Source organism: Anguilla anguilla, chromosome 5 (genome assembly GCF_013347855.1).
Source record: "Anguilla anguilla isolate fAngAng1 chromosome 5, fAngAng1.pri, whole genome shotgun sequence".
In the NCBI taxonomy this organism is placed as follows: Eukaryota; Metazoa; Chordata; class Actinopteri; order Anguilliformes; family Anguillidae; genus Anguilla; species Anguilla anguilla.
In genome coordinates, this window is record NC_049205.1 from 19649093 (window position 1) to 19675801 (window position 26709).

Genomic DNA, 26709 nt, shown 5'->3' on the forward strand with positions numbered 1-26709 from the left:
GTCCAGCCAAAAATGTTGTCTTTTTATATGCTCTCCGAATGCGTCACTAACCATTCCTCCTTTTATAATCCATCCTAGTGGCCTTATCAGCGGCTGGTGCTGCATTCGGTCGGTCTCGTCAACTCTGAAAAATATGTGAGTCATATATGTTCTACTGCTGTTTGTCTTCAGTGGTCATCTGCAACTGGTAAGTTTATCACGTAACCATTAGCCTAAGTAGGCCTATATATGCCGAGATGTCTAGAACTAATGACATCGCCCACTACAAGACGTAAATAATGGAAGCCACGCATTCACACTGCTGGGTCTTGACATTAGTGGCATAAAAAAGTACTACAGCCAAAGGAACCCAGTCAGCGATCTCAATCGCCCCCACCTCCCGAAAGCGGGACTAAATTTCATGCCCTCACCAAATTTGGAAAGTCTGCTTAAACACATAATGGTAGATAAATGAAAGTTATACGGCTATATTTACCATTAACTTGGTAAATTGTTGCTATTGTTCATCAAGGTGAGGACAGTGATAGGTCTCAACCGGTTAACTCGGGTATCATTGAACTTGCCCACTGGTATTTAGGCCGTTCAGTGCAACTTCCTGGGATTAATCACGCAAATTTTGGACTTTACGAGTTGCCAGGACCGACTGAACGCACCATGAGCTGACAGAATGTCACAAGCAAGTGCACTAGTCCTACTCTTTAAGAATGCAGAGCAAGACCTTGAAAAGCCAAGTTGTCGCTTCTAGAAAATAATGTTACCTTTTTAGCAGAAACGGACATGATTGCATTGATTTTATACAAATAGGCAAAAATATGTTCAGTGTTGCCATGTTTTAGGCCTATCGGTGACTAGCCTACACGTGTAGCCAGGAAATATGGCAGATCTTGGCTGGATTTTAGGCCTATCCCTGTAAAATGTATCAGGTCTGTGTCCCTTGCCTCTATATTGAGTTCATCAATTTAGAAAAATTGAAAATTGAAAAGCTGCTGAACCAGCAGGACGCAAGCTAAAACATATTCATTAGGCTAACCGATAATAATAGGCAAGTAGACTGCATTTAAAATAGGCTACTTAATTCGTGACGTCAAACGACTAAATTCGTGTGCCTTCACTGTGTCCAGTGGTGAATTATTTCATTTAGTTAATATCCCGCGTCAGTACACGTTGTGTAAGTGTCAATAAGTTATTAAATAAGACCTCGGGGGACAAGAAATGAAATCAAATGAAATATGCTTCAAGGCTAACGCAGCATTAGGACTTACAATTCAAACAAAATTCTGCCAATTTGCGGGAAATGGGCACTTGAAGGTCGAGTACAGCATCGCCTGGCTAGAAAGCTTTCAGATGGCACAAACAAACGGCCCTGTTATACTCTAAGCCTAAGCACTGAATGCGAGTGCATAAATAATATTTTGCTTAAAAATGTATTCTACCTTCGAAAGAGCAAATGTTCAGTAGGCTTCAATCAAACACGAATACTTCAAACACTGAAATATGGACGGCCACTTAACAGAACACTGCATTTCCGCCATACATTTAAAGCGTTCTTAAAACGAAAACGACGAACGTGCGCACATCCAGTAGTCTCACATACACAGGTACAGGGTAAAAATAATGTAGGGAAAGGTTAAATAATGTACACAGTTTAATGCTACCAGTAATATGCTAAACAAACGCATGCTCTCATCGGTTCATCACTGGATGAAGACTGAAAACATTGCAGATGTAAGCGGCAGGGGTGCAATTCACACACGTTACATGCTCCCAAGTTTAAAGTTGATCAGCGTCAATCACTATAATTTGGGTCTTTAGCTGAATAATACCAGCCTGCGTATACTACCAATGGAGCCACAGTGCGTCAACCTGTAGCTGCATTTCTCACAATTCTTCAAATTTCTAATGCTGTTGGTGACACCTAGTGGTAGATTCACGATACACACTTTCTGTGGTACGTGCGGCATTGGCCGTCAGTGGAAAAAGGGAATGGTTTATAAGCCATTAGCGTTTTAGCAACACGAATTTTGTATTTTTTAACCCACTTTTACTCCGCAATATGTCTCTGCAGTTTTTATTATTTATTTTTTTTAATTTTTTTTTTTTGCCAAACACACAAGGCTGGGATAAAGTGTGATTCGTGGTTACTTTAGTAACCGAAAGAGGAATTATAATGACTTTGGAGCAAATGACCCCTTTCTCTGAAAAGATTACACCAGATAATTCTGAAAATGGAATAAGAAACACCTTACCATGGACAAAAAAAGAAACTCAGGTATAATTACTCTGTTGTTCACACTTACGACCTGAAGGGTGAAAATTTACATCCTAAATTATACGCTGAAACACTCTGAAACCTCAAATCTCATTTTTCCCAGAACACAGGGTCCAGCTGTTTCCTAGCAATAAGGGAGATTGCAGAGCCTCAACAGCAGACTTTACATGCTATCCTTGGTGAAAATGTTCAATTCTGGTCTAATACAGTTATGAATTAGCATTGGTGTGTGCAACTGTTTAGAAAGTTATGGCAGAATAATTTGAACAAAAACCCATTCTGCGTCTCCGGGAAAGGTGTTGTGCACCTCTAATGGGAAATGACCTCATATTCCAAAGAATGGGATGACCACTTCCTCATGAAATCCAGAAACAAGTCAGCTCTTGCTATACACCCGTGGTGTTAACTGTCCAATCAGACTATCGCTGTCAAGAAAGCGGGAGACCCAGTATCTCTCATGTTTGCCAAAAAAGTTACTCCCCAGTGTGTCTAAGTTCCTCAGTTTTTGACACGACTTCCTGTGGCATGTTAAGTTCTAGACTTCATTAAAGCAGGAATGAAGTGAAAAGGCCATCAAGTTCAGATGCTTCATTGATGCAGATATCTTGAGTGCTCAAGGAGGTATAAAAGTGAGAGTACAGTTGAGAAGCTGATCCTAATTGAGAGAAGTTCTTTATATATGCATACATTTTAAAAGCCTTTATTACACTGGCATATAGTAAATGTTCAAGATCATGGGGCCTTCGTGTTCAGGGACAGAGTCGGCTGCTGGCATAAACAGTCTATGTAGTCGTTTAGGGACACCGCCATCCATGCCTCCCCACCCCGGTCCATGATTTCTTCCACCCCCACCACCTCCCCAGTCCACGACAGGAATAAACAAAATTCTCGTTTAGGGCCACCGAAATCGTAGAGCCAGCTCTGTTCAGGAGTAATGAAAAGCATGCTAATTACTACCCACATGTAGCAGCAAAACAGCCTTCTTCAGGCTCCTGAACTGCTCACTCCTGTACTCCTCTGATGAACTGAGGAGGATAAAAACCTGTGAAGGAAATGAGCACCCGCAACCTACACGTTCTTTTAGCAGAACACACCGCTAGCAGAACGGTTGTCTTACAAGGCCTCTCTTATCAGTGAAGTACCATCTACAGCAGTGGTCCCCATTCCTCATCCTGAATTGTTGCAAGGTGGTTTGCTTTTCATTGTCACTCAGCACTAAAGCATTAAAAACTGATTTACTGGGAACAAGCATTCTGGGAATTAGGGTCGATTGTAATAATATGAGGTAAGTGCAATCTACATGCATGTCTGACTGATTGAAAATGAAACCTTTTGTTGAGCAGTGGCAAAAAATGGATGTAGTGGTATAATTTATTAATATTTTGGTAGCACTTTTCTCATATCTATAATGCATTATAAATTCAGTCATGATGAGTTGATGCAGTTGAAGCATCGTTATGAAGGAATGGGGCTTTGAACATTTTTTATTCTTTTTTTCTTCTCTCCACATTTTGAAATTGTGCCTTTTAAGTCATTACTGTAGTACCTAAACACCCACACAAGTAAGCAACGCAGTTAAAGTCTGTGCATTTCTCCAACAAGCCAGGGCCAATTTAATCCATGCAGGCTACACAGTAAGAGGGAACACTGATCAGAAAGCTGCATCTCTGCGGAGAGCTGGTAACCTGTGGGGGGACTGTGGCTGAGAGAGACAAATGCAGAAGTAGCCCAAGGCACCCAGGTTGACGTATGGCCAGTTGGGATCAATAAATCATCAGCAGAGGAGATGCTTTTAGATTGTTTCCAGAATAAATTTAGTACACAGTGAACTACTCAAGTTTTATAATGTCTCCTGGCGATCCCAAGATTAAACATGTCAGTCCACAGTTAAAGATGAGATGGATCCAGTCAACCAACTCATAACTCATTTCTATATAACCACTCACTTTTGTTGGTAAAGGGATAGTTCACTTTCGGTTTATATTATTTCAGTTTTTGAGCATGTTTCTGAATGGCTCAGACAGTTTTTTTTATGTGTAATGATGGTTATTTTAAGTATTTATTTAAGTGTTTGAAGCCCTGCAGTCTTTGCAGTGGTACACATAGGGACTTTGGGTGTTTGCGGTCTTTCTGCAAGAAAAATACCTAAGAAGCAACTCCAGAGCAGCTTATAGGGTGATGTTACATTTTCACAGGCAGCCTGGTATCAAATACTTTCTTTCTTGTACATGAAAGAAAAATCTTGGCGGGACCATATGAAATACAGGCTTAAGAAAGAATAGGTAGACTTGTGCGCTTTAAAATGTCCCTTCGGACGTTTATTTCCCCATGCATAGTTTGGACAAGTGTGTAGTGGAACTTCATAGAGATTTAAAAACGAAAGAAAAACAAACAAAAAAAATCTTGCATCCATTGTTTTTTCACCTCATTATCAACATTCTGTCATTTTTAATTATTAACAAAATGGTGCTTATTGATGTTGAGCGTGTCAATTCATCACAAGTCCTTCACAGGGGGGCTAGGTTTGGATTAGGAAAAGTGCTGGTAAAACATAAATATGCTACAAAAAGGGCTTCTAGAAAGGAATTGTTCAGCAAATGTCTACAACAATGCGAAATGGGATTTAAAGGTACTTTCTCTGCTTGTCCCACCATAGCGAAATATGTTGAAATGTATCCATTAAAAATAAAGTCTATTTAAACACTCCCATCTAAAATATGTTACACCAAAATGCCTTGTACGTCTATAAAACTCTGTGATTCACACAGCACTGTTATGAGAATGCAACAAAGCAAGAACAAATAAAAACTTAAATTATGTTTCCAACAGAACAAACATTTTTATGTCATTTCCTGTTTTCATTTTTAAGTTTTCAACAGCAGAGGACTTGGATTTACACATCTCATATGAGAAACCTAAATACAGTATACCACGCAGCAAGCTAAGGCTTCATTGTATTTATCAGTTTCAGTGAAGATTGCATGACATGGTTTCTTCTTTGAACGGAGAGTAATGTAAACTGCAAAGACGTTTGCGCATACGACACAAAACAAAAATAAATGTAACTTTTGAATCGAGATGCAAAATGCGCAATGTATTTTTATAGGTTTTCCTTCAATTTAAATTTTATACCTGGCTCACGCAGATATTTAAACATGTGAAACAATAAGGACATAAGTTGTTAGTGGACAACAAAGTCGAGACTGGCACTCTTCACCAACCATTGTTCAGTCATTTTTTGTCGGTTGCGTTTGTTTTTATCTGTTTCTTGGAAACACAATACAAACCACATCCAACAAGTAGCCAACTCTTCCTCTTGTACTTGCTCCTAAAGGACTGAACATGGAATTTCCCCTCAATGGTTCTAATACCACAAACCACTCGCAAAAGTGGAACCCTTACGTCACTTAGATTGAGTTTGACTAAACAGGCGAAGAAGAAACACTTTCTTTAAATCTAAAACTCACCAAAAGAGCATCCAGCACAAAAACTAAAAACACGCAAACAACTAAAACAGGGTTTGTTACAGGCTTCAGTGATGACAGTGCAGATCAAAGGTTTCCCTACATCGGTGAACACTAATTGAACATGATGGGCTGAAAACAGGTAAACAATAAAATAACGAAAGTACTACAAACAGCATATTTTGACAGAAACTAGGTAGTTTATGTTCACATGAAATCAGTGAAGACTCGAAGATAAATATTTCACATTTTTGCCATCCCTCCCCCCTCCCGAATAAAGAAATGTGGTAAAGTTGAATATTTTCACAGATTTCAGCTATAGATCGCAGTCTTAGAACGGTTCTAGCGTCATTACAGCAGTCTCGCCTTTTCGTTTATTTCAGTGATGGAGCCAGTGTTTTAACAAAACATACAGTATATTATCTTTTAAAAACGTAATCCAAACACACTAAAATCACCATAGGCAATGGTTACAGAACCTGTTCACTTCAGGCAGTTTCCTTACCAGTGACTGATTTGAGAAAATAAAACAATTTTTAAATTCGGTCAAATGAATAATAACATTCAAATTAATTAGAAGTTGTATTCAAAATGACAAAAATACACCCCACAGTCCATCAAGGTAAAATTAAAAAAGGATAAATGTAGAGTCCAAACTTTTAATACATGACACTCCAAACGTGACTGTGTTCACACTTTTTTAAGTGTGCAGGTAGCAGATTTCATCTCCTTAGTGTAATATTAAATTGACCCATTGATGAGTAATAAGTTACCATAGTAACAATACCCTGGAACATCGGGTAACTAACAGCAGCCCCCGATGCCTGATGAGTAACAGTCTCTTCAGTCTCACATGCAGCCACAACCGTCAGGGGAGGAGGCGGCCACAGCAAGTCTGGGTGGGGCCAGTTTGCTTCTTGTTGGATTGCCTGTCTGAAGGAGAGGGGCGGGGTTCAGGGCTGGGGTGAGAGACTCACTTGACGTGTTCGGCGCTGTGGGAGGAGCAGTAGTATTTTTTGTGGGCTATGAAGGTGGAGAGACTGCTGAACCTGATGTTGCACAGCCTGCAGTAGCGGCTGTTTCCGTTCTGCAAGGGGGAGACCAGGGCAGCTTTTGGGGCCAGGTGAGCAGGGCCGTGGGGGTTGGGTTTGTCCGCCGACTGCGAGTGTAACCCCGCCTCCTTAAGGGTCTCAGGCTGGTGTAGGACAGGCAAGGGGGTGGTGCCCGGGGAGGAGGAGGGTGGGGAAGTGGACGGGGCCCCGCGGTGCATGGGGCTTCCGTTCAGCAGGGGCGAGGAAGATGTGGGAGAGATGCTCTCCCTCTTCACCTGGCCGTTCACATTGTCTCTGCCAGGCTGCTTGGGAGGCGTGGCCGGTTTGGAGGACCTGGGGCTCATACTGGGACTTACCCTGGTGGTGTTAGGGGGCGGGGCCTCTGGGCTTGCCACACCCCCAGGCTGGAGGGCCAGAACCAATCCGTGCGTGGTTCTGAAATGCTCCATCAGGTCACCCACCACGCCCCCACTCTGGGGGCAGTAGGGACACACCATGGGGGGCTGGGGGGATCCCAGGGCCTTCATGCCTGGTACAAAATGCAGTGGAGCCCCCTCGGGTCCCAAGGGGCTGTGAAGAGCGGGAGCGGGTTCGATTTTGGCCCCCTTGACAACCCCCAACCGCTCAGCGTGGAGTTCCGGGAGGCCGGGCCTGGGGGCGGGGGAGGTGGAAGCAGGCCTCCGTAGCTTGTGTAGCTGCTCCAGGGGGCGCTGTTGCTGCTGGAGTGGCGTGGCAGGGCAGTAATAGGCCTTGTGTGCCAGGTAGTTCTCGATGCTGTTAAAGCTGATGCAGCAGGCCGTGCATTTGTGGTAGTCGGTCAGCGGGAGGGGCGGGGCTGGAGGCAGGGCTCTCTGGGGCTCCCGGAGGCGGGGCCTCTTACTGAGATCAATGGGGCCCTCCCCCTCTGGGCAGGTCCCAGGCGAGGGGGCGGAGACCCCCTCCTGCTTCACCCCCGTTGTTGGTGTGGGAGCGGGGTTAGGGGTGGAGGCGGAGCGAGCCAGGGCCTGGGCACGAGCCATGTGGATCTCGTACATCTTCTTGCGCTTGCGGGTGCGCACGGGCTGCGGCAGGAAGGCGGCGGCCTTGCCGTGGGAGTGGTGGGGCCGCTGGTTGCTGGGGTCGTGGCGGGAGGCGCAGTAGAAGCGCTTGTGCACCATGTAGTTCTCGTGGCGGCTGAAGCGGATGTTGCAGGCCTGGCAGAAGGTGGCGGCGGGGTCCTCGTCCGGATCCTCGCCTTCCCCGGAAGCGCCGCCGGGGCTCGGGCTGCTCTCGCTCGCCCGGCCCCCGCTCCCGCTCTCCCCCTCGGAGCCCGACGGCTCCCTCGGGCCCGCGTCTTCGCTCTTCACCTCCGCGCGCTTGCCGTCGGCGGCGCCCCCTTGTGGCGGCTCCGCGTCGCTGCGCGAGGCGGAAGGCGCGCGGGTGGCTTCCGACACAGGGGAGGAGGAGCTGATCCCCGCGGGAGGCTCCGCCCCATCCTTGGCCTGGGGCGCGGCGATGGGCGCGGCAGCGGGCGTGTCCCCTTGCTGCTGGTGCCGGCTGGAGCAGTACAGTCTCTTGTGGACGTAGAAGTTGTTGACATTGTTGAAGGTGATGTCACACTCGAAGCACGTCGCCCCCTTCTGGATAGGTGAGCCGGCGGCAGTGTAGAACGCGGCGGTCGCCGCGCCGACACCGGGGGCGTGGCCCTGCTTTAGACGGCTGTGCACCATCTCCGACATCTTGGCCAGGATCTCTGACGCCTGAGGTAGGATGGCTTCGGGGCCAAACATGTACTGGGGAAGGAACACGGCCCCTCCGGGAAGCCCCGCCCCCACCCCGCCCTGGTGTGCTGGGCTGGAGCCCGGCGTGGGGCTGGGAGGCTCCGCCTTCACAGCCACCGAGGGCGGGGTCTTGGCGGTGGGCGGGGTTTGGGTGACGCTGGCTGTTCCCGGGCGGCCGTCCGGCCCTGCTCCTTCCTTCCCGTTCAGGCCCGGCCCCTCATCTCCCTCGTTCTCGGAGTCGGAAGGGGGCTCCTCTTTGACCCGTACCCCGGAGTCCAGGGGGCTTCTGCCGCCCTCGCGAGGGGTGGCGGAGCCCCCGTTGGCGCCCGGGGTGTCCGAATCGGGCAGGGGCGCGCACGCCGGCTCGGGGCTCTCGGAGGAGGACGGCGGAGTCCGCCGGGGGGCGGGGCTCCTCTCGGCCACGCCCCTCACCTCCAGGTGGGTCCGCACGTGCTGTTGGAGGAGGGCGGGAGAGTCCGCCCCAAATCCGCACACCTGGCACTTCAACACGACCCCACAGTCTGGAGGACCAAGTCCTACAACATTAAGAGAAAAGAAACAAAACAGAAAAGAAGAGGAAAGGAGAAGATGATAGAGTACATAACAGATCAGAGGTAAGAGGAGAAGGAAATGGAACAATATTGTAAACACATTACCCTATATGGACAACACCACTTCTACAACTAGGGGTACCAGTATTCCCTTGTTCAAATTCACGAAGCAACACTCATGTTATGGGGGAGACGGTTACCTTGGTGAGATTACATTTGTGGGGAATGGTAACCATGGTATGGTAAACTCAGAAGAGCACTATCTAGTGGTCACCTGATTTTTCAGTGCATCGCACAGTAATAGTAAATTCAGGTCTATGATTACAGTGACCATGTAGGTAGAAGTAAACAATAATAAATATTACAGAAAAATATGTAGTTAAATAACTTTGCACATTGCTTTCTTGGCTGCTGAGTAACAAGGAAGCTACCAGAAAGTCTCAGTAAAGTTAACTAGCTAGCCGTTTTGGTGTGTGGCATGTAGCTACTATTGTTGTTACAGTAGGCTACAGTTAGTCATGGGCTAACTGGTTCACACTCTTGAGAAGCTTGCGAGCTAGCTATCGAAAATCTCCACCACTCGTGCTTGAGGTACCTGTCGCCAGCGGCAATGGGGGAAGTCCAGGGCCAGGGGAGTAGACCTCGCTGCGGGAGCCGGGCTGGCAGACCATGTGGCAGGTGACCAGGTGGCTGTAGAGGATGTCGCGGGTGGTGGAGACGAAGCCGCAGCCGTGACACACGCCGTTCAGCGTGTCCGTGTGCACCTTCAGGTGCCGCTCGCAGTTGGCCTTGGTGGTGAACGCCGACAGGCAGATCAGGCACACGAAGGGCCGCTCGCCTGTGACGCACACATACGCACATGCGCTTCAGTCATCTGCGTTGGCTAGGCCTCAGGATCCAGCGAATCCTGAGACTGCTTAAATGCAGTACATTGCACACAGCTATAGATTTCCATTTGTCTCATGGGAAATTGTGTTCTGGGTTGGCAGTTACCTACACAAGTGCTTTAGTGACATTGCACATAAAGTCACTCAGGTGTAAGTGTTCATAGCCAGATCTATACCGCTTGCTCATGTCACTCAGGTGAATGCACTCACATTCTCTCACATTGCAAATTGTTGTAGAACTCCATTCTGGTAGGGGGAAATAGATGTTCTGAGAACAGATCACTGTATTTTTGCAAGTTGTTTTTCACTGTTCAGTACTCCAGTACACAACCACTTGAATAGCACTGCATAATTGAAACATATAATTGATTGATTGACATAAGATCGAGTCCAGGTACATAATTCAGTAATATATGATGAGGCAATGGTGTATTGCAGGGTTCCCCAACCCAAGTTGTAGAGCAGCAGGATGTGCTGGATCTGGCTGTTATTCAGTGCTTAAAGCAGTTGATTACACCGTTAACTCACCTAATCTGGTTTCTTGAGTATGCCTATTTATTTTAACGTGACAACAAAAACTAGCAGACCCTGCAGTATTCCAGAACTATAGTTTTGTGATCACAGAAAACCGTGACTCAACGATGCAATCGTGTTACGACTCTAATAAGGTCATTATATGTCGATCTCATGCCTTGTGTTAACGAGGCAGTCGTTTTGATGACCAACTCAAACGAGGCAATAAAGCGTCAGCCGTGTGACGCCTCTAACGAGGCCACTCTGTCACGATAATATCACAACTCAAACGAGGCAGTTAAGCGATTGTCATGCGATGACCCTGACGAGGCGTGTGCGTGCGAACCGAAGCGGCGCCGCGGTCGCTAGCGCCTCACCGCTGTGCGTGCGCATGTGGATCTCCAGGGAGCTGGCGCTGGGGCAGCTCTTGTTGCAGTGGGGGAAGGGGCACACGCGCTCGTTGGGGTACGAGTCGCGGGGCTTCTCCGGCGGGGGCGAGGCGGGATCCTGCTTTTGGCGGCTGGCGCAGTAGTACATCAGGTGAGCCTGCAGGTTCCGCTCGCTCCGGTACCAGATCCCACAGTCCTTACACGGGAAGATGTCCTCTGGACCAATCACACGACAGCACCGAGGTTAGGGAACCAATCGCATTAGAGCATGAAGGTTTTTTTAGAGCCCATTAGCATAGCAACTTGGAGGCAAGAAGCGGTCAATACTAGAAGGCCTACCTAGAGAGGATGGAAGTTCCCACCCAGCATTGAGACAGATAGATGAAACATAAAATAGACCGTTTGGGGAAGGGTAATATTATTTTCTCTTTTTTCTCATTTTTTATCAATTAAATTAAACGTAATATATTTACATTTATTACGAGATCAGGCTGTCAGTGGGACTTGGGCGGAACTTCTGTCCTTCCTAGGGTGGCAATCTAGACGACCGCAAGAAGCTAATCGCATGATTAGCGCTAACACGAGTAAGTATCCAACCCCTCTTCAGATTCACAAGTTTCAATCTCTATAACATCAGTCACAATCATTGTCAGTAGCAACCACTCCACTGCTCATCTATTCTACATTTAGTTTGTTTTGGATTTCATAAGCTCAAAAGTGGAGCTGACAGTCAACTATTTTGTAATAAATAAAACAAATCAGACACCATAATACCTATAGCTGTATGACCTCATCTTTGTATAATATGCTAAGTTACATGTTTATTTGATTATCTGTTCTCTCACCATTCCATAATCACCACAGTAATACAAACACAGAAGTCCAGAGAGACAGAAAGAAAGAGAGAGAGAGAAAGAATTAAACAAGTGCAGGTAATCTAACTGATCTTGTGTCAGGACTCATATTCAGTGTCTCATTTGGTAATGACTTCTCCAGGGAAGTAATGACCTGGTTCCATGCAGAAGTAATTTAACAGGGAAACAAGAATATGAAGAACGGCGTTTCATTCCACAGGTTAATACCTGGTGATTCATCGTCCTCTCACATCACAGCACAGCCACATTTAATGAGGACTTTTATTCTGACATGCCACACTGTCTTTCTGAAGTGTGGGACAAATTTGGTATCCTTGAGAGAACATTAAAGGGCCATTCAGATCAAAAAGAATTCAGTGTGAACTAGCGAGTTTTAGAATCCTAATGGCCCCTACGGTCTCGGAGATTCAACACATCAAATCTTGACTTTAAAGAGCTTAAAGAAAAGACGGAGCCGTTTGATCAACTTTTAACGTCTTGTTATGGAAACTGTCGTTTTTGATGTGCACCATGTCGTCTTTAGTCTGTAACACTAAGATTATATTAATGAAAGCTCATTTCTCTTCTCACATTCTGCAGTCACAGTAGTGATGTGAATTAGGTGTTACTGTTTCTATGGTTATTTAGTATGGTTGGGAATATATATGGGAACAGTTGATTTATCTCCAAAAACATCATCAACGTCATATTTAATCCCGTCCCCACTGTATGCACCAGGTGACCTGGCTCCCCCATCATGAGCAGCACCTGACTGGTGTGTTACCACAGAGTACTGGTACTCACCTTTTTTTTGCTATCAAATGTTTTTGATTGTATATATACAGAACCCAAGCACCCTCGGTGGTGGCATCCCATTAAATGAACTAATACATAGCAAGAACACCGGTACTCACTGTTGATTACAGCTGTTGCCAGGATAGCTGCCATTCCTGCCTGCTGGGGGAGGAGCTGGATTTCGGAGTGCAGCGCTGCTGGGTAGGCTGGCTCCTCCTCCTTCACTGGTGCATTGTGGGTTTCAGTAGCCGTGGACCGCTCCTCCATGGTGGGTCCGAACAGAGTGGCCAGTAAGCGGTCTCCAGCGTGGAGCTCCTGGGTCACCTTGCAGTATAGTTCCTGACCTGGGGAGGGACCGGGTTTAGGTTTGGAACTGAGGTCACATGGTGGAGAATATAAACCCAGTTTTTGTCAAGCTAGTGTAAATGGTAATGGATGGTAAATGGACTGCATTTATATAGCGCTTTTATCCAAAGCGCTTTACAATTTATGCCTCTCATTCGCCAGAGCAGTTAGGGGTTAGGGGTTAGGTGTCTTGCTCAAGGACACTTCGACATGCCCAGGGTGGGGTTTGAACCGGCAACCCTCCGACTAGTGTGCCATTCATACATAGCTGTGGGATTGTAAGGACAACATTACACATTCAAAGCACAGCAAAACTACAAGAACGGCTGAGGCAACACTGTGTTCAACACAAATGTACTGTACTGAGTAAAGATTATGCAATCCACATCAAAATTACTTTTCATAACAGCAGTTATGAATTTGTTAGGGGATCTTTCATCTTTAATTATGAACTCAAAACATGACACGTTAGAACAGGAATACATAGTCACAGAAACAGGCCATTCAGCCCATCTTGGCTTGTCATTTGCTGCATTTCAGGGACTACAAGAACCATCAGCAGACAAACTATAAAATGTACTGAAAACCTTCTAAATGCCATATTGTGGGCTGATGACGTTTGAATGTGACCCAGTTTTAAGCTGTAAGGTTGTAGTAGTTCAGAAGAACTGTGTAAATCATGGAGCAGGATTATGCACTTGTGCCGAAGCAGTCAGGAATATGTCCAAGCTGTGGTGGTGGTGGTCAGCATATGTGGTTCAGCAGTCAGTGGTTCTACCTTGGCCATAGATGGTGCAGTTTGCCCCAGTTTGGCTAGAGGTGACCGGCAGCTTTTTCAGCCAGAGCTCAGTGTCTGCGCTGACCACAGTGAGACTCGGGCCCTGCAAACAGAGGGACAGAGTGAGAGAGAGTGAGTGAGTGCGTGAGAAAGGTAAGAAGAAATAGATAATCGCATTTACAAGCAATGTTTGACTCACGGTGTCACACAAAAAAATTTACAATACCAGGCATGTACGTATTTTCAGGAACACACAGACACACAAAGTGTTCTAAACCGTGCAAATGAAAAGAAGAGAAACAAGCCCTCGAAAAAAAGTAAGGGGAGCTACAATGCTATTTGTGTGACACCACGGCTTGTTCTATGAGAGTTAACGAAACACTCAGCGCTTCACTGAACGCACCTCCCCTCCTTTCCAATAGATGGCAGCATTCAGTTAAATGAAACACTGCTGTACCTTTGTTAAAACTATGCACTCTCAGCCCTCTGCTTCTCCACACTGTCAAATGCACCTTTGGCAGGAAAAAGCTCTACCGAATAGATTTTGGGCTTAAAGAATACAAGGACTGAACAAAAAATATAATTAACGGTGAGCGAGGACGTGGGGGCAAAGAGAACATGCTGAAAGTTTATTTCCTAAGATGTCATTTTGCCATGTATTGTATTTCATAGGGGACACGCACGGATGAGGAGATACCGCTTCCTTTGTTTTAATTTGAAACTCAATCTCAACCTGCTGTCCGTGGCCATGAGGGCCGTGTGTTGACGCTAATCTGTTTTGGGATAATTTTACAAGACCGATTTGATATTTTGAAGAGGGCAACATGGCTTTGCAGGGTTTAGAATGTGCACGTGGACACACTCACGTTTGTACAATTTCTCATGTTAGTGTTGAAATTGGAGGAGTATTTATGGAATGTAATTTTGCTTATTTCAACAGTACTTTCGGCAGGTTGGCCTTTTCTGTTCACTGGCCTTTGTGTTCACTTATTTGTACTGTATGACAGTTTTATTTGTCTGTTTGTATTCTTGTGTTATTGTTGTAACAATTTTTATGCTGCTTTTCTTGGCCAGGTCACTCTTGAAAAAGAGATTTTAATCTCAATGAGTCTTTTACCTGGTTAGATAAAGGATATATATATATATATATATATATATATACTGCCCATTTGTGAGCGTGTATGTGTGTGAGAGAGAAAGAGAGAGAGAAACTGAACAAACACATCTATGAGTGTGTGCGTCCATGTGTATGCGTGGGTGAGTGTATGAACATGTGTGCAAATGTATGTGGCAAGTGCTCGTGTGGCTGTGTGTGCACAACCGTCTGCTCTCCTTCAGAGTGTCTGTCCACCCCACTGTATCCCAGAATGCTCTGCGCAGGGCTTATCTCTCCTCTCCGCGCTGCTGACACCTTTCACACGTCGGACAGGAGCGAACAGAAAAGAGGAGTATCCAGCGCCGCTCGGCGCTGGCGGACCCGGCCTGGGCCCGGCCCGGTCCGTTTCACCTCCGCGCCCTCGCGGATCCGCGGCGCTTTGAAACCGCTAAGCCGCCCGCGCGCGCCGCAGCGTGTCACAGAGTCTTTGAGTCCCACGCTAAGCCCTCCCCCCGCCCTGCGTCCCTCATGAATATTAATCGCGGGGAACGGGGAGCTTTAATCTGGCGGATCCGCGAGCTGCTGCGGCGGTGGTGATAGCCAATCTAATTATTGAGCCTGATATTACCCCCCCCCCACCCCTCACCTTACGCACACACGCTAACCCAACGCCCCCCCCCCCCTCCCCCCACCGCACCTCGCCCCCCTCTAGCCCTCCAGCACAGCCTGCAAAGTCCTGCCTCTTATCATTCCCACAAACACCCTCTTCTCTGCCCGATAAAACCAGAATGCAAATGATGCAGGGCTGATTTCTGTGTTCTCTCTCTCTCTTCTGGGTATAAAGAACGAGTGTGCCCGTTTTCTCTCTCTCTCTCTGCCCATCAACCCCCGCCCACCCCTCTGCAAGGTCTGTCCTGTCTCAGAGTCCACTTCCGCACAAAATGAACTGTCAAAGTGGAAAGAACAGCCCAACCCAGACAGATCTGGGACAGCTGCAAAGTCAGGTGACTGATTTGACCTGGTTTTATCCATAAGACCGCAGACTGTTCTGAGATCAGCAAACAAAGGACACATGTTTTTCAGCCTTCGCTGGTCGAGTGGCAAACACACAGGGGATGAAATGGAGCCATGGTCTATCTGTCAATCTTAACAGTGGCCCCGCCCCTACCCCCACATCCCTGCTTCATCTGCAGCTAAGCCATTATACATTTGATGCGCCTCCACCCTAGATCTGGCCACCTGGACATCCTTGCCAGTGTGTTCACCCTAGCTCTGCCCACCAGAATATCTCCACCAATGCTTACCCTTGTTGCATCCACATATAACACCCCTCCAAATCTCAACTGTAGCCCCACTCAGTGGGGCATTCCTTCTAATCTCTATCCAGCCAAACCCACCTAACAACCTCTGTTAATCTCCATGTTGCCCTCACCTTCTGTGAGCCAGCACCTGCGCCTATCTCTGCCTGGCTGACCTCCACCCCTACCCAGCCTTCTAGAATGCCTCTGCGCACCAAATCATAACCTCTTCAGGCCAGCTGGCTCTACCTCCCTGCTCTCTTTTCCTATTTCCCCCCCTTCCCCCTCTCTTTCTCTCTCTATGTCTAACAGGAAACGTTTCTTTGTGTTGTTGGCCAATGGGGGGAGAATGTGTGCTCTGTCCAGAACAAAAGGGTCAGTGTGTGGATCCTCTAAAAAACCTCAGAGAAAAGGAAGGACGATAACATCACTCCCTCTCATCCCATCCGGCCATGCAGTCCTCTCAGAAAACACACACACACACCCTTACGCACAACACTCACACACTTTTACTCACACAGACTGACTGACACACACCCTCATAAACAGGCAGACATGCAAACATATACTCACAAATGCAATTACACATAACACGTGCACTCGCATGTTGTGAATAGTTCACTCGCTGTATGTACTGTGTTTGTGTAGTGTACGCATGTTGTAAAGTGTATAATGTCTTTATTTTGATAAATAGAGAACAATAGTACTTAAAAACAAATTAGAGACTGAAAATGAAGAACCCATGGAAAGAGTACACCCATAGGCACATACAGTGTATGTGTATGTGCACAGACACTGTTCTCTTCTCTCCTGGTTTTGAACTGAATTTGTACTGACTTTCAAGGAATTTGTTGGGCATTAAAAGCAGAATCACAGTTAAAAATGTTCGGTGCAAAGACAGCGCTATAGTTTGCCAAGCCCCACAAGACCCTGGTTAAAAATACTTGGTGAGGTGTAGTGCAGCCTGTAGGTCAGCTGACCCTCAAGCCACATACCGAATCCCCCTGTGCAGCTGGTAGTTCAATCCCCCGCCACGGCACATTCTGTGCTGTGACCCCTTCTCTATCTGTTACCCTCACTGCTTTCTGCCTGTAAAAAATATGAAAGGAGGGCAGTCAGCCATCCTTGTTAAAAATTGGTCACAAAATGGCAGAGGTAAAAGGATGTGCCTTTTTCGATTTCGAAGTTTGATGCTACTAGTCACAAATGAACGTTCTGTTCACTTTATACACATAAAGACAAACTCAGGCCAGAATGTGAGTGGGGTCTTCTATTGGTACACAAGTTTTGGTCACTCAAAACATATTCACACTACATCTTTAATAGCAGAACATAGTAACCAGCTGTATGCACTGTTATACTGTGCCTGTCCACACACACATACTTGAGAGAAGCCAGAGGTGGAAAGTCCAGAGGTCAAAGTAAAAGTCCAGCCATCTGTTTCTCCACCCATGAACTCAGGCAGTTGATTTCACTAACTAGTTCTACCTCCTGGCTAAAGAATTGTGCTAATTAAAGCACCAGCAAATCCATGTGACTGGAACAGAATACCCGGGAGGACTTTTACTTTCTGAACCTGGATTTTCTACCTCAATGGGGAGAAAGGATAGTGGCAGGACAACCGAGGAACAGGACTCCCAGCTGTATTTAGAGTATCACGCAAATTGTATATGGTCAACAAACATGGAGGCTATCTGGGAAGTTTGTCACTCTCTAACGAAGTACAAATTCATTGTGATTTGTTCTTTCTGCTCAATCACTAGATCAACGTGTCATTGGTTGATCCCACTGTCTTGGAGGCAAACTGAGCCACAATACTTGTGGAAAGTGAGGTTATTTAGCTGTGTTGAACTGCAAACTGTCCCACTACTAGTAGTCAACAACGGTTGCAATCTCTACGCGCATGGGCATGTTAATCTGCATATTGACTGGACTAAGAATGGGGGTCACTGCCTTCTGAAATGTATTGTGTGCAAACCTAACTGTATTAAGTGGTAAAAAGAGGACTCGCAGTTGTATTTAGCATCAGTGTGAGCGAAGCCGCAGAATCAGGATGGAGCGTAAGGGGGGGGGGGGGGGTGGAGGGACTACAGGTGAACAGACACAGGTTGCCATGGGAGCGCTAACCTTCACAAGTCCTTCATTTGGGTGGGGGTAAGGACGGGTGTAACCCTACCAAAAAAAGAGTGTTTGAAAGCCGTGGGTGGCTGGTCTTATCGGAGGAGTTTTCCTGCAGAGATTATTGGGGATTAGGCTGTGCGCTTGTTCCTATAACATGATGAAAAGATGCATGGTGCGTGACAATGCTTTGAACTTCACATTCGCTCCTTCTAGGACTGCGCCCCTGGCTTCAGTTTCCACGAAAGACGAGAGGAAAAACAGAACTGATTGAGGTTTGAATTTGTTTCCCCACATGTGCATTATGTGCAAGTTCCAGGCAACAGCATCTGCCTTGCGATAATTTTGTGAGATCCCACAAAATGATTCTTTCACCCATTCTCTCTCTCTCTCTCATACACACACACACACACACACACACACACATAAGCAGTCTATCCAATTTCATGTGCAATTTGTTTGAGTTTCAACAGATTATATGTGAACAGCCATGACCCACTTCCTCCCTGTAGTTTTGTGTGTTTGACCAAGCATGTATGGCCTAACTTTAATTAGGAAATGAATGCCTGCATAATAATAATAATAATAATAATCATCATCATCATCATCATAATCATCATAATCATAATAATAATATTTTAAATTTAGTGGATTTATGCAAAATAGAGGGTATTTGAACCAAGAACCACAGCCTCTCATGCACAACAGTGTAGGATAATGGCTAAGGAGTTGGTCTTGTAACCTAAAGGTCGCAGGTAGGACACTGCCGTTGTACCCTTGAGCAAGGTACCTAACCTGCATTGCTTCAGTATATATCCAGCTGTATAATTGGACACAATGTAAGACGCTCTGGATAAGAGCGTCTGCTAAATGCCTGTAATGTAATGTAACAACAAGTGATTCAATGAATCCACTGAGCTACAGTAAATATCTCCAGTTTATGGATTCACACTTATGGTCTCTCACAGTCTGTAATGTAATTCATGTGCTACCTCACACCTCCAAACACTGCTACATAAAGCCGGTAGCTATACCTGTACCATCAGACTGCATTTCCCATCCAGGCTAAAGAGTATTGAATAACTGCTCAAGTTCAATGCATTTAAAAAGCGAGGACACTATCCCTATTGCCTGTACAAACTTTCATGCAAATCAAAACAAATTTGTAGGATTCAGTCAGTCAACTATGGTAAACTCTCATATAACCACCCTTAATGGGACCTTAATGGGAGTGGAGGAAGGTAAATAAAAGGTTGGATAAACAGGTAAACATTAAACATGGCAGATGACTCAATTTCAAAATGTGAATATTCAAAAATAAATTAATTTAAAAAGCTATTAATTTTTTCTTGTTTTCACAGCATGGTGAACATATACAATCAATCACACATGGCAGGGGAGGTCAAGTAGGCTTGGATGGCACTAAGTGCGCAAGTATGCATTAATTCACTGCAAACTGTCAGTTGCAATTAAATATTAACATACATTTTTCAATTAGATAGTCCAGTAATTCTCTTATTTGGGAGGCAGTTACCATATGTGGCATGGTTGACTATGGAGACCCTGATAGTTTTACCTGCAAAAATGAATTTACAAAAATGGACTTCTCAATGGAGTCAACTAAAGAGAAGCCTAATGAGTACTTTCTACTCATATATTTTCCCCCAATGGACTCATTTCACATTTGGTGCACTGGCAGCCAGATGTGGCCTAGTCTATCTGCATTTCATATTTGAGAATAATTGGAAAAATAGTGGCCAAGACTCAAATCCATCCAGGCAATGGATGATGCTCATCAAGTTTCATATGCATGGGTTAGGTGCTGAACAAGGTCATGTTTTGCTGATTCTTGAACTGTATTTCTAAATCAACTGTTATAGTACCATCAAGTTTCCAGTTAAGCCAACTGAGAGACTGAGCATTTAGAATAGGACCCAAGCTGCCTCTCAGATTGGTGAGTTTTTAGGAATTGCCATGATAGGTGGTGGCAGAATAAGAAAAAGAAGCAAACAGGGAATTAACAGGCTGTGGACTCTGCTTCAGGCTAAAGTTGGTACTAGTCTCTGAACCGCTGCTTTAATGTCTCACACTGTGGAAAAATGGCTAACTCCATTTTGAGCCAAGTATTAGTAGATGGTCCCAACCAATGAGTGGGCAACAGTCACTGTCTGATCCAATCTGAGAGTTGTCATTACCAAAGATGTTTCAGACTAAAACTAACTAACTGTTAAGGTCCAACAGTCAAACAGTTAAAACTACTTCCTTCTCCGAAGAATACTTGCTCAATTCTCCAGAGATGCAAATGAGAGATTTTCCTACAGGCCAGCTAGTTCATTCCCCCATGTAGAATCAGATGAAATCAAGGCACTATGGACTAAGAGATGGTCCTGCAATCGCATTTTTTCCAACAACTGACATAACGGCAAACACACACCTGCACACACATTGACTTTTGGTCATCAGTACAAATTCTTGGTGAGCAACTTTTCTCTCATACGGAAGGCACTGAGATGAGTTTTACACCAGCACTGAATTGATACTCATCTGAGTATGAGGCAAATTTGTTCAGAGGGGGTGCAGGTGTGGCTTTGAGTAATTACAATGCAAAGTGGGCATGGTTAAGCTCTGGTGGCTACAGTGAAGGGGAGCCACAGCAACCCAAAAAACATTAGGAGCAACGAAAGGACAATCTTTGTACAGAAGGGCAATTTTGTTTATTTTTTTGATGGGGGGGGGTGTTTTGTATTAATGGGCTGGATGCCATACAGTACCCGTTTTCAGATATGTAACAGTGCCATATTAAGTATTCCAACAACGCTAGTGGCTTGTCTCGTTCACATAACCAAAAACTATCCATTCATTTAATGCATTGATAGCATAACGGTGCTAGTAACCATTGTCAGAATTAATGTATTAAATAATTGAAAAGAGCTAACGATAGGTGGAAGTAGTTCAAGAGTATAATCAAGTCCCAACAAGGTATGATGAAATATTCTGCTACATTTTCATGTACATGTACACCTACAGGAACATTTTGTATAACTACATGACTTGGATGTGTGATGGCGAAGTACTATGTAGCTAGTTGCCAAGACATTTATGTGTTAATCTAGCTGGATAGTTTAGCAAAACAAGTACATTATTTTCCAGCTTCATCCATTCTTGTTATTACTTTATTCTTGCTAACTTTGAAGCATAACATTAATAGGCCTTAAGCAGGCAAATTGTGGGAGTAGCTACTCCAGAATACTCACTCCGTCCCCTGAACATTAAAGTTTCACAACATTTCAGGGCAAGGCCTCAATACGTGGAATTGTTTAAGGAGTTATGGTGACTCAGGCAGAGTGGGATGATGTGACATGTATTTTGTGGGTATTATGGTACCTTGTATTTTTGGGTACAGTTATTGATGAGGCTCATCACCCCACCCCCACCTCCTACACTAACTATATTCTGGGGGGGGGGGGAGGGTGGGAGGTGGGGTGCAGAGGGTGATGGTGAGGTTAGTTATATTTGGGATTAAAGTTAATAGAGCTAATTAGTTGTGAGAACCTCTTTTTTGTACGCAACACACAGCATTGCTCAAACAAAACTCCTCACTTCACCATAATTCTCCGAACACCAGTGTATGGAGAGGGAGCTAAGGCCCGGAGATTATCATCTCAAACCTTTCAGGCCGTGGAGGACTACAGCAGCCCTGACCCCGGCTGACCCCTGGCACAGCCATGTGCGGAAGGAGATTGGGCAGTGGGGTTGGGGATGGGGGGTTGGGGTTTGGGTTGGCGGAGTTGATGTTGGAAGACCGCGAGATTACACAGAGTATCTCGCAGTGATACTAAGGACACACCTCTGCTCCCTGTGTTCAGAGATAGCAGAGTGAGTGAATTTGAATTTGAATTTGAATTTGAGAGAGAGACAGAGAGAAGGAGAGAGAGACAGAGAGAGAGGATGGGGGACAACTGAAATGAACTGACGTGGAGAAAGAGAAAGGGAGATGGATAGAAAGAAAGAAAGACACAGGGAGAGGGGGACAGAGAGAAAGGCTAATGAGAGAGGAGGGAAAGTAAAAGAAATGGACAGAGAGAAAGAGAGAGAGCTGGAGAAATACAGATGGAAGGGGGGGAGGATGAGAGAGAAGTGGTCCAGGCTGAAAATCATCAACAAAGCCTACACTTGATAAGAACGTTCCAATGAACACGAGTACTGGAGGGGTGGGGGAAGCAGATGAGGTGGGTGGGTGTGGGGGGTGGGGGGCTGGTGTGGGGGTGGGGGGTGGGGAGGGGGAAGAGGGAGACAGACTTAGAAATTCTAATAAAAATGAAATCTTAGAAATGAAAGACTATCAAGCAGAAATCAATCATTCCAGTCTTGTTGTCCAAGAGCATGGCGCCAGAAGGGAGATAAAAAGAAAAACGGACGTCTGGGGGGGTGGGGTGGGGGGGGCTTGGGTGTGGGGGGGGGCACGGGGAAGGGGGGCAGATAAGGGTTAATCAGGCAGATAGATGAGTTTTTTAGTATAAAAGACGGAGCGGTAGAGGCAGGAGCAGCCGGCAGAGGCACCGATGGGGATTTGCATATTGTAATCTGCTGTGAAGGATTTCTTAATAGTGTAATGTAACCTCGGATATAACCCCACTCCTCCGGCGCGATCAGCGAAACAACCCGGAGGAGGAGGGCCAGGTCCTCCTCTCAGTCCAGCCTCGGACCCTTTACCCGTATCCTCTCCAGGTCTACTGCGAGAGAGAGCGTGTATGCTTGTGGTTGCGTGTGCAGGAGCGTGTTTCAGTATTATCATTTGAGCGCGCCTTATAAGTGCGCATGTGCATGACACCACACAGAAATGCACACACAAACCAAACACACACACACACAGGCCTGTTTCACTCAAAACACACACACACACACCCCTCACCTCTCCCTCCTGCTCCTTGCCCTTCTCCTTGTTGTGGACGTGACCACTGTATGGTCCCCATACAGTGTTGGGCATGAGGTTCCTCTGGGCGATGACCTCACTAACTCCGCCCACCAGGCTCAGGCAGAGCTCATCTGCAGAGACAACCAAGGCAGAGACTAAGTAAAAGAGAGAGACAGAATGCTGTGAATGACATCCAGTACCAGTGCTGTAAGATACACCCCCAAATACACACACACAGACACACACAGGCGCGTACACAATCAGACATAGGCACAAACACACACGCAGACACATGTATACACTCTCATGAAAACAAGAACGCACACACATGCACACACAGACATACACATATACTAACTCACACACCACCCTCCATGATAGTCCAATGAGATGGAGAGTCCAGGGGAGGATGACCATGGTTAAGAGAATAATGATGAATAAGATAATAATGATGATGATGATGATGAGAGAACAGAATTTAGGACTGCTCTTCCTCTCTCTTGCTCTCTATCTTGCTCATCCTGCAGGGGCCAGAGATGCACACCAGTCTTACCACTAGAGGGCTTTTGGTGTTTACTGAGCCAGGCAGTGGACATAGGACGACAGTGGCAGAACGCAGACAGAGACCCCCTCAGGAAGAGGGCACAATGTGTGACAGGGGCAGGGGGTGGGGGCACTGAGGTCTGAAACAGGGGGCAGGGGGCGGGGGCATTGAGGTCTGGAACAGGGCAGGGGGTGGGATGGGAGCATTGAGGTCTGAAACAGGGGGCAGGGGGTGGGGGCATTGAGGTCTGAAACAGGGCAGGGGGCGGGGGCATTGAGGTCTGAAACAGGGCAGGGGGTGGGAACATTGAGGTCTGACACAGGGCAGGGGGTGGGAACATTGAGGTCTGAAACAGGGGGCAGGGGGTGGGGGCATTGAGGTCTGACACAGGGCAGGGGGTGGGAACATTGAGGTCTGAAACAGGGGGCAGGGGGTGGGGGCATTGAGGTCTGAAACAGGGGGCAGGGGGTGGGGGCATTGAGGTCTGAAACAGGCGGCAGGGTGTGGGGGCATTGAGGTCTGACACAGGGCAGGGGGTGGGAACATTGAGGTCTGAAACAGGGGGCAGGGGGTGGGGGCATTGAGGTCTGAAACAGGGGGCAGGGGGTGGGGGCATTGAGGTCTGAAACAGGGGGCAGGGGGTGGGGGCATTGAGGTCAGAAACAGGGGCAGGGGGTGGGAGTTCTGAAACAGGAAGAGTTGGGGATTGTAGAACTGATACAAGATTATATGGGACTGAAAAATGCATCCGATCATACATTCTGCTTTTGTAGGTAGATACATCTGGAAAAGCAAAGACACACCCCACACCCATAGACTACTCCCACCTACTCCCACCAACATCTGACAGCCAAGCTCATCAGATCCAAAACAAGCAGAACCATCACAACTAACACCATCACAAGCCTCACTGCTATCACAGGGGGAAAAGAAACGAAAAAAAAACTTCCTGGTACACCATGGTTCAGTTTTTTGTTTTAACCTAAACCCAGTTCACATTTCCATGTACGTCAGTACATCTAGCTCTAGCATATTTCACATATTTTAACATATTTGGGGGGAGGGGGGAGATTGAAACAATTTACCTGCAACCCTGTGGTTACAACCAGTATTTCAGGCTGTCACCCATACTGCCACGGTAGCAGAAGCACTGATCTACTGATCTAGGATCAGGTTCCCCCTGTCCATATTCCTCCCCTCATCCACTGTGAGCTAAAAGGAAAACTGATCATAGATCAGCACTCCATAATTTGAGATGCTTCATGAAAATGGGACTCGGACTCCTGCTGGACTTTAACATAGCACGCGTGGCCCAAAGCAGGTAGGCAAACAGGTCACTGAACAAATGAGCAATGCGTGTGACAGAGACAGGGGTTTTCAGTGGGTTGGTTAATAAGGAGAAACACAAATAATATTCACTGCCCATGTCTCCATCTCCAATCTGTCACCACACACACTTGCACGCACACTCGCTCGCACGCACACTCAAGTGTGTGCACGCACAAGCATGCGCACACATGCATACACAAGCGTGTGCACGCACAAGCATGCGCACGCATGCATACACCCCCCCCCCCCCCCCCAACCACCCCCCAACGCCCCACCCCCTACCACCCACCACCCCAAACATCCTCCTCTATGGTTCAGCTCTCTTTCAGGGGCCGGGCTGAAGTGTCACACAGATAACACTGTTTGTCCAACACTCTCCATGTCAAAACACTCATCTATCTTCTGTGTATCTATCCCCACCAGAGACCCACTCACAGACTGAGATAACTGGCTTTCCCACAGCCAAGACTCAGGGAAAGAGAGAGAGGGAGGGAGGGAGAGAGAGAAATAGAGAGAGAGAGATGAGCAGGGAGTAAAAGGGAGAGAGATGGGAAGGGAAAGCAGGAAGGATTTAGCCTTACACATCTATGTTCTAAAACACCTTCGGAAACAATGTAATGCTTATAAAAATAAACTTTAGTGAATCCTTGAAAGCGAAAGAGGAGAGGTAGAAAGAAGAAGTCAGGGGGGAGTAGAGAAGGGGAGTAGTACCAGTACCAGTACCAGTGTGAACAGAAACAGTAAACAGTACCAATGTGAACTGAAAAAGGAAACAGTATCACTGTGAACTAGGGCACACTACCAATGAGGACTTCAATGGGAAACTGTGCCAGTGTGAACTGAGGAGGGAAACCTGTACTGACTGTACCGGTCTCAAGATGGAGAACATGTCAGCCAGGGCACCGATGCCCTGAATGCCCCACAGGGCTTATCAACACCACTCCACTGCCAGCCACCGCGGCGTCCGCTATCGCTGTCCACTTTACAACCTGAGACAATAAAACAATCACTCCATCATTAATGAAATGACTAATGTAATTACCAGCCAGGGAAGATTAATGAGGAATACATATATATGTAGAGAGGAGAAAAGACAGGCAGAGAGAGCCAGGTGGAGAGATAGGGAGTGCGAGAGAGGGATTTGGAATTTGAATGGGTTTGATGCAGGACGTGCTGAAAATGTAAAGCGCTTGATGGTCTTTACCTCAGCTGTACTCTCCGGCTGGAGGCACAGGGTGACTGACAGACGGACACCCCAGGAGGTGCATGAGAGATTAAAGCCTGTTCCCTACAGTAGGGTACAGCACGGTGTGTTTGCAGTGCTATGTTCCCTACAGTAGGGTACAGCACGGTGTGTTTGCAGTGCTACGTTCCCTACAGTAGGGTACAGCACGGTGTGTTTGCAGTGTTATGTTCCCTACAGTAGGGTATGGCCCGGTGTGTTTGCAGTGTTATGTTCCCTACAGTAGGGTACGGCACGATGTGTTTGCAGTGTCATGTTCCCTACAGTAGGGTACAGCACGGTGTTTGAGGTGTTATGTTCTCTACAGTAGGGTACAGCACAGTGTGTTTGCAGTGTTATGTTCCCTACAGTTTGTTATGGAGGTGCGAGTATGCTGTTTGATGTCTGCCCACGGTATAGAACAGTGTGGTAAGTCTGCAGTGTGCTGTTCCCTACATTATTGCACAGAGGAGTGTGATTATTGTGTGGTATCCCCTACAGTAGGGTACATGACTCTGCAAACACACAAT

At 46.4% G+C, this 26709-nt stretch overlaps 1 protein-coding gene across 2 annotated transcripts in view; it reads right to left on the reverse strand.

Moving 5' to 3' along the window:
• Positions 1-4562: 4562 nt before the first annotated feature.
• The window catches only part of zfpm1 (zinc finger protein, FOG family member 1), an 83572-nt gene continuing 61425 nt past the window's right edge, over positions 4563-26709 (reverse strand). The window contains exons 4-9 of one of the 2 annotated variants that reach the window (XM_035419130.1): positions 23082-23215; positions 13658-13760; positions 12654-12878; positions 10874-11101; positions 9692-9934; positions 4563-9081 (exon numbers count right to left, since the gene is read on the reverse strand). In XM_035419130.1, the coding sequence (XP_035275021.1) occupies positions 6707-9081; positions 9692-9934; positions 10874-11101; positions 12654-12878; positions 13658-13760; positions 23082-23215 (3308 nt within the window). In that variant the 3' untranslated portion in view covers positions 4563-6706. The remainder of the gene's footprint in view (positions 9082-9691; positions 9935-10873; positions 11102-12653; positions 12879-13657; positions 13761-23081; positions 23216-26709) is intronic. The other variant, XM_035419131.1, reaches the window with a different exon arrangement.